Genomic DNA, 13,188 nt, shown 5'->3' on the forward strand with positions numbered 1-13,188 from the left:
AGCAATTGTTTTGTGCGCCACCAGGCTATATCAGGAGTTATCACATTGCATTATAACAAAAATGAAATGATCTTGCATTGTCACAGCAGTAGTTAAGACGGGGGCGCCATGTCAGATGTATATCAAAAGGAAGAAGGAACAGACAAATGTATCTGCTTTGTCCTTCAGAAAAGCAAAACAAATGGGAGGGCAGAGAACGAAGGATGAAAGTATAGCTAGAGGGTCTGCAATGGGTAGGAGGATAGCACTGTTTTCCGATGCAAAGGCTACACCTTCCTTCCTTTCTTTCAGAGGCTTAACAATAAAGTACTACAACAGTAAATCAAAAATGGTTGAGACTTCTCCAACAGTTATTGTAAAGTGGATTTTTCTGTAAGTGAGCTAATATAAAATACCTTCCACAGCAATTCTCTTTTTAGGCCAGTCCTTTGATTCACGGGAAAGTTTTTCTTTGAGACGTATGCTGATGACAAAGTCAGCCAAATTAAATTCCAAGGCATAGAAACGAAGAAGTTCAACCCACAACTGACCAACTGGGCTTGAACACTGATGATCTGAATCAAACACTAAAGGAACCTGCCAATTAAAGCAAAGCCTTAATCACTATGCTTGTCTAGAACTCACACACCAAAGCAGGAAAATACAGCAATATAACAGCATCAACAAGGCTCCAGATGTTCTGAATGCACGGAATGGACTGAAAGAGACAACTGTAACACTGAGTGTCCATTGAGACTTATTCTCAACTCTCAGAGTACAGCACTACAGTCTGAAATGTGAAAGAACCTCATGTGATCAGGTTATAAATTGTTCAAAGCACACAATGACTGGCAGCAGAATTCCTATCAAGCACATTCTCATAGCTGAAAGCAATTGATTTCAAACAAAAAGCTATGTCATTAGATAGAATATAACAAGACTTGCTGCCTTCAGGAGAGTTACCTCTCCTGAAGGCAGCAAGTAGTATCCTCTAGTGACAGTGTAAATGTGCTACAAATCATTGCTGAAGGAATATTTTTATAAATAGCACAATGGCTACCTGTTTCAGTTTAAATTGTTTTTAAAAGAACAATATGTGGAATGCTTAAATTTGCTTTCCTTAAAGCAAAACTAATTTGGCAGTAAACAACATGAGAGACTGTAGTGAATCAGTGCCTTTTTAAAAATAACATGTTTAATTCTGGCTTCCATATGTTTATACGTACTCATCCTCAGGCTTTTAAACCTATCTCAAGAAATACAAAATGGTACAGCAACTGATTGAAGACATCCTTTATTATAAAACTGCATTGCACAGGACCCTGATTTCCTGCTTAGATACAATACATTATGACCTATTGCGAGGACATGCACTCATTGAATCCTTCGTTCTGTAGTCCGGCTTGCATGCTTGAAAAACTGATTATGTGCTGTAGGCACAATCAAATCTCACTGAAGTCAACGAGAAGACTTTCATGTCAGACTTCTTTTCCCAGTCTTGCACATATTCCAGTAATAAGAATAACATTTCTTTTTGACAATTAAAGCTCATTATGTTTTACTCCACAAAAACCCAAGGCAAATATAATTTTAAAATATGTGTATTTTAAATATTTTCTCTGTTTAAAAATAATGCATCACCCTACCTTGCCCCTCTTAGGAGAAGCCTCCTTTGAAGAACTGGGATCATCCCCACCAGGACTGTGCTCCCAGACCACAATGTCATTTTCAACTTCTTTTAGATTAAAGTTCACCAATTTGTTTAGTGAAAACCCTCCAATCTGGAAGAAGGAAATATTATTATATTAGAGCAAGGAAATTAAGGCAAAACACCCCCCCCCCAAATATTAAGAACAAAAACTCCTCTGGAGAAAAGAGGAATCAGACGTTTACTTTTGCCAATTACCCCTTCCCGCACAGCCTCTTCCATCTTCTGAAAATCTGCTCCAGAGAGCTAGGCAAACCCTCCAGAAAGGGTGGAACGTAGTGATGGGATTTTCATGTATTTTTAAAAACTACAACACCCAGAAACGTGCTGGAATTGCCCTGGTTAGAACTCTCGGGACCCCCCCAAAAAAAGCCTTCTCAAGTGTTTGGTATCACTTGCAGCTGATGACAAAAGATCCCTCCATTGCCGAATTTCACGACAGAGGCAGTGACTGTGCGGAGCTAAGCTCTTTGGTGCCACAAAGCATTAAGAATAGTGTCTTGCCCCTGCCCATTATGCTCCATACATGGTGACTCTTAGGAAACTACAATACCCCTGATGCTTTGCAGTACTCCAGATCTTAGACTTGCACAACTAGCTCCTCTGCATCAGTACTCAAAAATGGAGGGATCTTTTGTCATTTGTGCACCATCTACAAGTTATTCAAACACCTGAGAGGGCTTGGGGTGTGTTGATAAAGCCCCATCAATTCTAGATTAAGCAATTTCACAGCAGATTTTTTTTTGGTGTTGAAGTTCAAAAAATATGAAGATCCCACCCTTGGTTAAAGGTCAAAACAAACACTTTCAATTGCTCTTGGAAGCACACTGGCACCCAGCAGAGATTTATCAGAAATAGTGAGATTCTTCACAGCCAGATCACTGTGTTCTGAACCAGCTGGACTTGGGACTTCATCCTTGACATTCTAGTGACATCTGCAAATTTCGTAGTTCACTCTCAAATTCAGATCATTTATTAACCTTAAAAGCACTGGTTCCTGAAGGCCCTCTTTACCTACTCAGTTTTATAGTGAGAACTATCCAATTTATTCCTATTCTTTGATGAGCCATTTAACAATTCATAGAAGACCTGCTCAGTTCTCCTCGGGACCTTTGATAAAGACCTTTCTCCAAACCTTTTGGGAAGTGAAAAAATGCAATCCTATTAAATAAATATGCAGGTGTAATTCCACTGTTATAACTTTCAGTGGTAAACTGCAATCTGTTTTTTTCTGGCCACACACGTCTGACAAGAAAAATATCAATATTTTCATTTCTTGCTCCTTAACTGTGGCACTCAGTTTAATTATGTTGGCAGAAATCCTGTTTGCGAGCTACAACTCGTAGTTTGTGTGACCATCAACATTTGCAGCGATGCTGTGGTTATTTCAGGGGTATTCTCCCCTCCACCCATGCTGAGGATCCTTAGGATTCCCCCTTCAACCTTTGGGAGCCACAAAACAGAGGTAGGAATTCTTTATTGCCTGAAAATTGCTGCCACTGGGATCTGCAGTGTCCTCTCTCAATTTTGTGGCTCCCAAAGGCTTCCTCAGGTTGAAAGGAAACCTTACAGATCCCTGCCACTTGGAGAGGGAGAGGAAGCTTATAATGCCCTAAAAATGGCCACAGATGGCAACACAAATGTTACAAGCTATAACTGGTGAAACAGGATTTCAAACCACCGTTTGCTGGTCAGACTTAACATCAAACTATGCTTGATCAGATCAGACAGTACTGCATTATAAGTATGTACTTGAGAGGGTAGAGGTGATAAAAACAGCAACAGTTACATTTACAGTTTATTCCTAATCCTTAATCAAGATATAATTTAAAGAAACATCTCTTTTTAACATTGCCTGTTTCTTTCAATAAGAACAGCATTGTATATGGAATTTATTTAAGAAAAAAATAATTCAAAACTTTTTAGACATTTAATAAACTCATGCAGTGCATACATACCCACGATCCTAAATAAACAGGCAGAAAAGGTTCCTTCCTCTGTTGTAGGAAAAAAATAACCATCAGAGCAAACACATACTGCGGTAAGCCACCTTCTTCAGGACGGTCTGCACAACACAACTGGGAAGGGGGAAAAGTATAATTAGCCATTCAATTAGAGCCATTTGTGAAACATGACAAGCCTTTCAACAGAAAATACCAGCTGAAGTATTACTGGGGATATTTGGCAGCAAGATCTTATACAGCCATTTGGGCTGTAATGATTTTTTTTAAAAAAATATTCTAACTAAAGCAACATTCCATATTAGGCTGCAAAGCGATGCCTCATTTTGCTTTGCAGTGGAACCTTGGGAATTGGTGAGTGCTTCAACACTGGAGGCATTCAATAAAAACTTAGATAATCACCTGGCAGATATGCTTTCATTGTATTCCTGCACTGAGCAGAGGGTTGGGCTTGATGGCCTTGTAGCCCCCTTCCAACTTCAATTTTCTATGAGTCTATGATTTTGTCTTAACACAATAGTCAACTGTGCTGAGGCACCACCATGTCAATACTTTGCCAACTGTCAATCACTTTCACCAGCTAGCCTGTTTTCCACAGGCAGGAAGTTCCAAATGTTGGCGAGGAGCCCTCTCTCATCTTGCCAATGTGCTTCCAAAGGTACTATGACAGCCTCTTAAAAATTGGGAAAGTCACATCTCATTTTGAAAATAAAGATGGGAGAGGATAGCTCCAGTTGTCTAGTCATGACAGTTTGGGAGGAAAAAAAGCCTTTCATAAATAGTTGGGGGTGCAGCAGCCTGTGGGCTACTCCATGCCCACTGCTGAGTTAGATAATCTGTTTTATCCAGAAACCCTGGAGCTGCAGTCATTTACACTAAAATGGAATGGCTGGAAATTATCCACTATGTTGAGATCTGGTTGTTTTTTTTTTAAATAATCACAATAAAAACGATGGTCTCGCCATCTTGGGGCCAGTTCCATTCACAGTTGCAAACTGAAAAGTATGAATTTTAATGCAGAGCCCAATGTTATATTTGCCAGACCTGTATTAACCATTATATCCAAATCAGATCAGATCCCAGCAATTTTATCTACAAACTGCCATGAAAACTGATTAGAACCCATGAATAATAATAATAATAATAATAATAATAATAATAATAATAATAATAATAATAATAATAATAATAATAATAATAATAATAATAATAATTTATTGTCATTGTAAGTATATACACAGTATACCCATACAACGAAATTCACAGACACCCAGAGACCAGACACATGCACACACACAAAATTCCCCAAACACTCCCCACCCACTAAAAAATCCCCCACTAAAAATACAAACATCTACACCGCAAGGCAAGTAACACAATCCAACTAATTATTCACTACTGGTGGTCTTTAAGCTCATTATTAATTGCAATTATAGCTCTGGGATAAAAACTATTGAGAAAACGTGTGGTCCGAGTCTTAATTGTTCTATATCTTCTGCCAGATGGTAACAGTTCAAAAAAGTTATAAGCAGGATGGGAAGAGTCTCTCAGGATGCTGTGTGACTTCCTTAGACAGTAGGATGTGAATATGTCATCCAGGGTTGGTAGCTGGAGCCCAATGATATTTAATACACACTGATTAAAAACCTTATTGCACATGCAAACATGCATATACATGCTTTGCTCCTGAAATCAGACTTACATTGGCCCAGTGTCTGAAAGCAATAACTAGGGACACAATACGAGGTTCCAGTTTTCCTAGCATAGCCAAGTGATTTGATGTCAGGCAGGCGTTTTCATTCCCTGCACTTACTCTGCAAACAAGGCCACTAAAACAATAAGGACAGAAATTAAAATTATTTTCTCCTAAAGGATAGCAAGAATAGAATTACACAAAATTGACAGCATTGGCTACTGCTGAAAATAACAGCTCTGTATTTCCTCCCCCCTCATTCCCAATAAATGTTAAACCATTATAAAACTTCTAAGAGAACAGTTATTTGTAACATTTAAATATTTATAACATTACACTAAATCACATTTTAGTAGTTTACTTAACTCAACTGGCATGCTACATCTAAAACTCCCTTCCTGCAGTAAACATAAACCAATTTGCGGTGTCCTTTTAAAAATACTTATAAAATAGGCCAAAAGCAAAGAATGTCAGCTGACCACAACCAAATGTTTTAAGTAAGCAATGCTCAGTAAAGGGCTAGAAAAGAATACAACTTTCTTGTTGATTATTAAAATCACACAAACTGTTTTTACAAGTACTTTTACCTAAATCCTAAATATGTTTGTTCAGAACAAAATCCTATTGAGTTTGAAGGGATTTATTCCCAGGTAAGTGAACACAGATTAAAGAGCAGCCTTAATACAGTACTTTAGGGGCAGCTTATATCCCCCAGATGTTGTGGAGCTACTACTCCCATGTTCTTTTACCACGGACTATCCTAGCAATGACTGATGGGGGGGTGCGGCCCCCCCAAACATCTAAAACACAAATTGCTCATTCTAATTTTAAAGAGTTTGGATTGGATCCCAATCATAAACATACACACAAGTACTAGATGTCAGGAATGCACAGCAACCTACTTCTGAGTAAACAAAGACAATGCTTTATTTTTCCACTATATGGGGGGAAGTGTATTTTGTTTGTTTGATTTTGAACAATTTAACATTGGGAAAAGGCTAGATAAACTAAAACTAAGATGATCAAGGGGCTGAAGCAACACTCTTATCAAAAACTTGTAATGTTTTGGTCTTTTTAGCTAAGAAAAAAAGCAGTTAAGAAGGGATATAAGAAAAAATGGACTGAAGGACCCTATTTCAGTGTTTCCCAAACACCATTGGGGGCTGGAAAACCCAGCCAGGGGAACCACAGAATTCTCTCATTCTTCCCTCCTCCCAAAGTATCCTACAGCACTGGTTCTTAACCTTGGGTTACTCAGGAGTTTTGGACTGCAACTCCCAGAAGCCTTCAACATCAACTGTGCTGGCTGGGGTTTCTGGGAGTTGCAGTTCAAAAACATCCGAGTAACAAAGGTTAAGAACCACTGTCCTACAGCACTTACAGTTTCTCTGGTGTCTGTGCATGATGGGAGAGATAAAACCCTAGCCCGGGACTGGGTTTCCTGCCCTCCTGTTCACAAGGGAGCATTCCCAGTCTGCCCACCCACCCAGTTGCTGGTCAAATACAAGGAGCATCCTACTTCCTTTGCTGCCTGCTTGAGGGCACCCCGAAGGTATGCAATTAGCTGCCATGTGAATAGAATGTGAGATAAGATGATTTGCCCATACAAAGGCAGGCGTGGGGGCTGTATGATTTACATTGCTATACACTAGAAAAATACAGAAATTCACCAAGACCTTTGTTTTTCTTTGCACACCACCACAGGTACTCTTGCATGGAAATCTGCATCAACATCAATAAAAGATTCTAAGAGGAGAAAAAAGAAAGCCACGTTAATCAGGATACTGAAGAACATTAATACATAAGATCTCTCATACAAAGAAAATTAAATAAAAGTCCTCTATTTTAAAAGGAAAAATCACAAGAATGTAGTCTTCATTTGACAGTTGTGGTGAATACACCACAGTCGAGATGGGCATGGACTATGGTTCGGCAGTTTGGCTGCACAGCTGTTTCATGGGTGCCCCAGCTTCCTTTGCCCTGCCTCCTCTAGCAGGTGCCCACTTGAATGCAGAGCCTGGAAGAGGCTGGGCTAGGAAGTTCTGCCACTGTCTCTGAGCAGGTGCACATTGCAGGAGGCAAGGCAAAGGAAGCCAGGGCACACGTGGAACAGCTCTCTAATCCACAGAATAAGTATTTGAAGCTACAACCCACTGTTTCTACTCATGAAACCATTCTGATATATGCAGGTTACAGCTATCAGCTGACACGAAAGGGTGTTTCAGATGACCATCGGAATTCATTCTTAGACTGTAGAAATAGAGACTACAAAAAACTTCCAAACAATAAAAATAAACAAAAATAGCAAATAAAGAAAAAATACACTAGGATCCCCTTATCCACAGGATCAGTACCTACTAATTTACTTATCCATGGTCTGAAAATATTTAAAATATTAAAAGAAAAAAAATTCCAAAAAACTCCACTATTTTACATGTATTGCCAAAAACTGCCACTAGAGGGAGCCAGAGACTGTGCTGTGAATGCTTGTTAGTGACAAATACATAGCATGTTCTCTGGCACCCTCTAGCAGCTACTTCTGGTAATGCTTGTGAAAATAATTTTTTCTGTTTTTTTTTCCTTTTACCATGTGATTATATAATACAGTGGTGCCTCGCATCACGACGTTAATTCGTTCCAGCGAAATTGCTGTAGAACGAAAACGTCGTGATGCGATTTTTAAAAGCCCATAGAAATGCATTAAAACCAGATTAATGCTTTCCTAGGGGCTTCAACCTCACCGTCCAGCGAAGATCCTCCATAGAGTGGCCATTTTCGCTGCCTGTGCAGCGAGGAATCCATGCTAAAACACAGTGGGCGGCCATTTTGTTTACCCGGCGGCCATTCTGAAACCACCGATCAGCTGTTAAAAAATCATCGCTTTGGGATGATCAGTTCCCGAAGCAGGGAAACGATCATCGCAAAGCGAAATTCCCCCATAGGGAACGTCGTTTTGCGATCGCTTTTGCGATCGCAAAAAGTTCGTCGTGATGCGATTTCGTCGTCAAATGGAGCGCCCGTCTTGCGGGGCACCACTGTATAGTGTTTGCCATTATCCACACTTTTCGGTATCCATGGGGGGGGCTTGGATATGGGAGTCCTACTGCATGATCCTCAGCAGCTAATCAACCACAGGTTCAGGAGTGGTAAAAAAAATTACATTTGTTCAGCCATTATTTATAATGGAAATACATTTCATTTTCATGGCATATATAGGTAAATATTAATAGACATTTTTCTGTCAGAGTAAAATCTAGAATACATTTACTATTATATGAGCAGTTAAGTTTCCATTCCATTTATGCATATCACTTTTTTCCTTCTGGAATCAGATCCCATTAATCCTGAAAATCTTAAAAAAGAACAGCCAACCAATTGTTTTATATTTGCATGAAGCCAATAAATCAAGATATGAAGCTAGGTGCACCTGACACAAATCAGTGGCAATAACAGAAATCAGTGGCTAGGTTTGCAGAAAAGCTTGGCAAGTAAAGGGTTGGAAGTCAATGCTATGTTTCTATTAACTAGAAAATGTGTGAATTAGCTGCACTCAGATTGGGCATACTTGACACTTTATAGCTTCTGTAATCCACATGTTTAGGTTAGACAGGTGTAAGAAAATGCAGGAACTACGATTTGAGAAAATGATATGCCATCCTGCCCTAAGGCCAAGGGACTAGGTGTTATCCTCGTCTTTTCAGGCTTTGTGGATGCATATTCAAGATCGCATTAGCTTAATTTAATTCTTTATATTCTTTAGTCCAAATGCCCTATTCAGGGTTCTGAAATAAACTGTAACCACAGATTTGTGTCTACTATCTTAAACATACTGAAGAGTGAAATACCAGATCTCAACAGATTGTTGCACATTATCTTGAAGAAAAAAAATGATCTTAATTTTTACGAGTGAAAAAGGTCTAAGTTTCAATCCAAACAATTGTGCCTTACCACTATTCTTCAGACTTTCTTGTACGAGTAAAAGAACATCTGGCTGTGACATCTGTGAAGAACACCAAACAAAAACTATAGAATCTTAATAGATAATATACTTTATACTTTAAAGAAATATATTTTGATAATAAACTTCATAGAATTTAACCTGTAGACTTATTTTTTAATTAACATTTTAGACAAGATTCTTGTGCAATTCTAAGTTAAACATATAGGCTTTGGTTTAACTTACAATTTGGTTTAACTTACAATTTCAATAACTACCCAAGACCTCTATTACACCAATATAAACCACTGTATAATATTATTATTTTTCTAATAACCACATTAAAAAGGAGAAATCTCCTTAAGATTTTAGTTGAAACCTGTTACTTAAAAATTTAAGCACATTTTTGCTAAAAATAGAACTAACATTTTAAATCTGCTTTGCTTTGTAAATCTCCCTGATGTGCATCTTCCTATGAAACTGCTAAATTCAGAATTGTGAAACTCCTAGGACTTCAATTTATTCAATAGTTTCTAATAAAAGAAAACCAGTCATACTTACATTAGTTGGAAACTGAATGTCTAGATTTACATCAGAGTTTTTGAAACCAAATCTGCTACAGGAAGAGCCATATAGCCTTAGAGAACAATCTAGGGTAAAGGAAAAGTGAGACTTTATCTCAAATTGTGGAAGAGGAAAAAGAAAATCCATTTCTTCTCCAAACTAACTGGAGATGGTCCAAGAGCCACAAGAGATCTTGCTCTCCAAATGCCTCAACAGTTAGCCTATGTTCCATCAATACCATAAGGGACATGAATACTGAAACATGATTGAGTGATCCTTGACGTATGATTATTCTCAGGTGTCATGTTGGCTTCTCTAATGGCTCATCTACCTTACAGTTTCATGGCCTCAATTTGTACTAGGTAACTGAGATACTGCAAAAATGCAGAGTGAACCATAATTTATTGCAGTCTATTAGGATGGAATTGTATAACCTACAAACTTATTACCTGGCAATTTCTGATGCAGTACATTTTCCATGGCAGTTTTAATTCCAACCCTTTGTTCCAAATCTTCATTATTTAAACCATGTTCCTGCACTACTTTATCAATGGCAACCCCAATAGCTTCAATTTGCAAAGGTGTTGGTGGAGGTAGAGCAGTCAGCAGTTGTTGTTCTTGCTTTTCCTTTCGAAATAAATATGCAAGAAAATGTAAATGTATTTTCACAGAACCATTTTAATAACCCATTGAAATATATTCCATCAAAAATTACAACATCAAAACATCCTTATATCCCTTAAAGAGTATTGCAAGAGGTATGCCTTCTCACTAGCTAAAATATCACAATTATATATAAATATTGACAAAAAACCCTTTTCTACAAAGTAAAAAAAAGCATATTATTTCCTACTACCACCAAAATTGTACCATTGATGTTCATAGCAGTTTATACATTTGATCTTAGCCAAAAGGCTGAGATGCCTCCCTAACTCCTCCCATTTCTTTTGTGGGCATGCCATAATTTGAATAAAAAGAGCAACAAGTGCTTTTAGTCACAGGTTTCAAGATAGTGGTGAAAGGGTATAGTGGGGAGTAAATGCAAAAGATCCTGGCTACTAAATTTCAATTCTGAAACATCAGCACAGAATAACCTGCCCTGGAACAACAGGAAGGTGGGGCAGGTGGGTGGGAGACATTGAGGCTGATCATCTATGATGCTGCAGCACATGATACACAGAGATCTCTCTAGTTAGAAGACAGAGATTTACAAGAAAAAAATTACTTATAAACTTACCTTTATGTTTTTCTTGTGTCTTTTTTCTTTTATATGCTTATGAGCAAATGCCACTGACTCAATCAAAGCATCGCATAATCTGCAAGTATACTTTGCTGTTGGGTAGCTTCGAGGTCGCTAAGGAAATAACAATGCATTAAAAGTTATTGTTTCAGGACTTTTTGCGGTGGTGGTAGAAAAAAACAGTCAACCTGAATTCAAAGCCAAGATATGCATTTAGCTAACTATCTTGTGTCATTAGAAGACATGGACAACTAGTTCAACCCTACCAAAACAACAAGAATAAAAACAAAAACATAAAGAGTAGTGCTGTTCCACTAATGGAAGCAGTATATTGAATTAAAGTAATACAAAAAAGGGGGCCATCTAGTAACATAACCCAAGTTGATCAGAATCCTTTTTCCAACTGACTTCAATGGCTTGACTTCTTTGCTGGGCAGGTGTCATAAGCATACTGAAATATGTCTCTGCCATGTATTAAAGTGAGCAGCTATTTTGATCATAGAAGCTGTCCACAATTAAAGAGTGCACCTTTAAAAGAATGTTGTCCTTTGGTCCTGAATTGAAATGATTTTTACATATTCTTGCATTTGACTTATTTGAGCATTTCAGCCATTCCCTTTCCATAATCTGTGCTGACAATGAGAATTGTAAACAAAATGTAAACAAAATGACTTAGGCACTTCACATTCCTGTTTCCCCTAAAAATGTATGCTGAGTTAGACTCAGAACTTTGAAAATAACTGCTGGGTAGCTCAGTGGTTTAGGCATCTGGCTGCAGAGCCAGAGGCTGGGAGTTTGATTCCTCATTGTGCCTCCTTAACTTGATGATCTGTAGGGCACCTTCCAGCTCTGCAGTTCTAAGATGACAACGATTACCCATTAAAATTAAAGCAGATGGGTGGTCAGACTTTTTGCCTTGAGACTAACTCTGTGGACTTGCCCTGCTTAAAGTGCCTACTAACTAGCAGAGATATGTACTTCCTATTCCTATGTATTTTAGGCCTACTAAGTAGAACACTATGATGTACCCTGAAAAGGTGTTTTCCAGGTGTGTTGGACTACAGCTCCCAGCATGCCCAGACAGCATGGCTATAAGGTGATGCGTGTTGCAGCGCAGCACATCTGGAAGACATCTGGCTGGTGGTGGCTGATTTAGAGCATGTACATGCTTTACAACAGAATACCTCATACTATTCTCTCCAATAACAACTCAGTGCTTCCTTACCAAAAGAAATGGAATCAAGGCAGAGCCACTCAGAAACAAGAGTGAGGCATTATCATGGTCAGTGAAAGGTCTGCAGCTGCAACGTTGTCAAAGACAATCTTTTAAGCCTCCCCACCCATTTCAGGGACTAATTACTCCCCATCATGAAAAACAATCTGAAGACTTAGCATTTCTTGGGCACAACAGGAGCCATAGAATATCAACTGTCAGCTTCAAAAGCAAGGCCAATAGCAAATGGCAAAAGGGAACTGGCATCATAGTAGTATGCTGGAAAAAAACAAGAGCTGACTGGCTCAACCCTGAAAGAGATCATTGTTGGGAATGTGGAAATAGTGCAACATTTTTTTACAGACCCAACTTGCATATAGTAACAGTAAACTCAAGAGGTCAACTGGCTATTCTTTTGATAGCAAATTAAGATCATTTCAAAATATGGCACAGATTATGGATGATTCTCTTCAGATTCAGAAATTTGCAAATCCGTAATAAAAAGGGGAAGATCAATAACAAAGTGACAGCACAATGAGGACCAATCATTCACAAAAACAAAAATGGAAAAACAGGTAGCGGAGGTGATGATGTGGCCTGCATCATCCTGATTCCTTAAAAGCATCTAGTATACTGGAATAGAGCATGGCTGACTGAAGCCATTAAGAGCAGGGTTGCTGAGGAACTTGTGGTCCTCTGGATGTTTCTGATTCTCCAGCTCCCATCATCCCAGCTTATCAGTGGTAAGAGATACTGCGAGTAGTAGCTCATGAATACCCGAAGGACCATAAGTTCCTCTGCCTCAAGGATGAGGAAAACATCTTCTATGGAGAGTAGATCTTGCAGCAGATCCCACTTGTTGAAAATCTGTTTTTCTCCCCAATATGCCTAGA

At 38.6% G+C, this 13,188-nt stretch overlaps 1 protein-coding gene across 2 annotated transcripts in view; it reads right to left on the reverse strand.

Annotated features, from left to right (window-relative positions):
- TUT7 (terminal uridylyl transferase 7) overlaps positions 1-13,188 on the reverse strand; it is a 42,940-nt gene that overhangs the window by 22,231 nt on the left and 7,521 nt on the right. For both annotated transcript variants that reach the window (XM_020805821.3, XM_020805822.3), the window contains exons 4-12: positions 11,080-11,196; positions 10,292-10,469; positions 9,840-9,928; positions 9,290-9,341; positions 7,018-7,087; positions 5,351-5,477; positions 3,646-3,765; positions 1,626-1,760; positions 396-576 (exon numbers count right to left, since the gene is read on the reverse strand). In XM_020805821.3, coding sequence (XP_020661480.3) covers positions 396-576; positions 1,626-1,760; positions 3,646-3,765; positions 5,351-5,477; positions 7,018-7,087; positions 9,290-9,341; positions 9,840-9,928; positions 10,292-10,469; positions 11,080-11,196 — 1,069 coding nt within the window. The remainder of the gene's footprint in view (positions 1-395; positions 577-1,625; positions 1,761-3,645; positions 3,766-5,350; positions 5,478-7,017; positions 7,088-9,289; positions 9,342-9,839; positions 9,929-10,291; positions 10,470-11,079; positions 11,197-13,188) is intronic.

The sequence above is a fragment of the Pogona vitticeps genome, chromosome 2 (assembly GCF_051106095.1).
Source record: "Pogona vitticeps strain Pit_001003342236 chromosome 2, PviZW2.1, whole genome shotgun sequence".
Classification (NCBI taxonomy): Eukaryota; Metazoa; Chordata; class Lepidosauria; order Squamata; family Agamidae; genus Pogona; species Pogona vitticeps.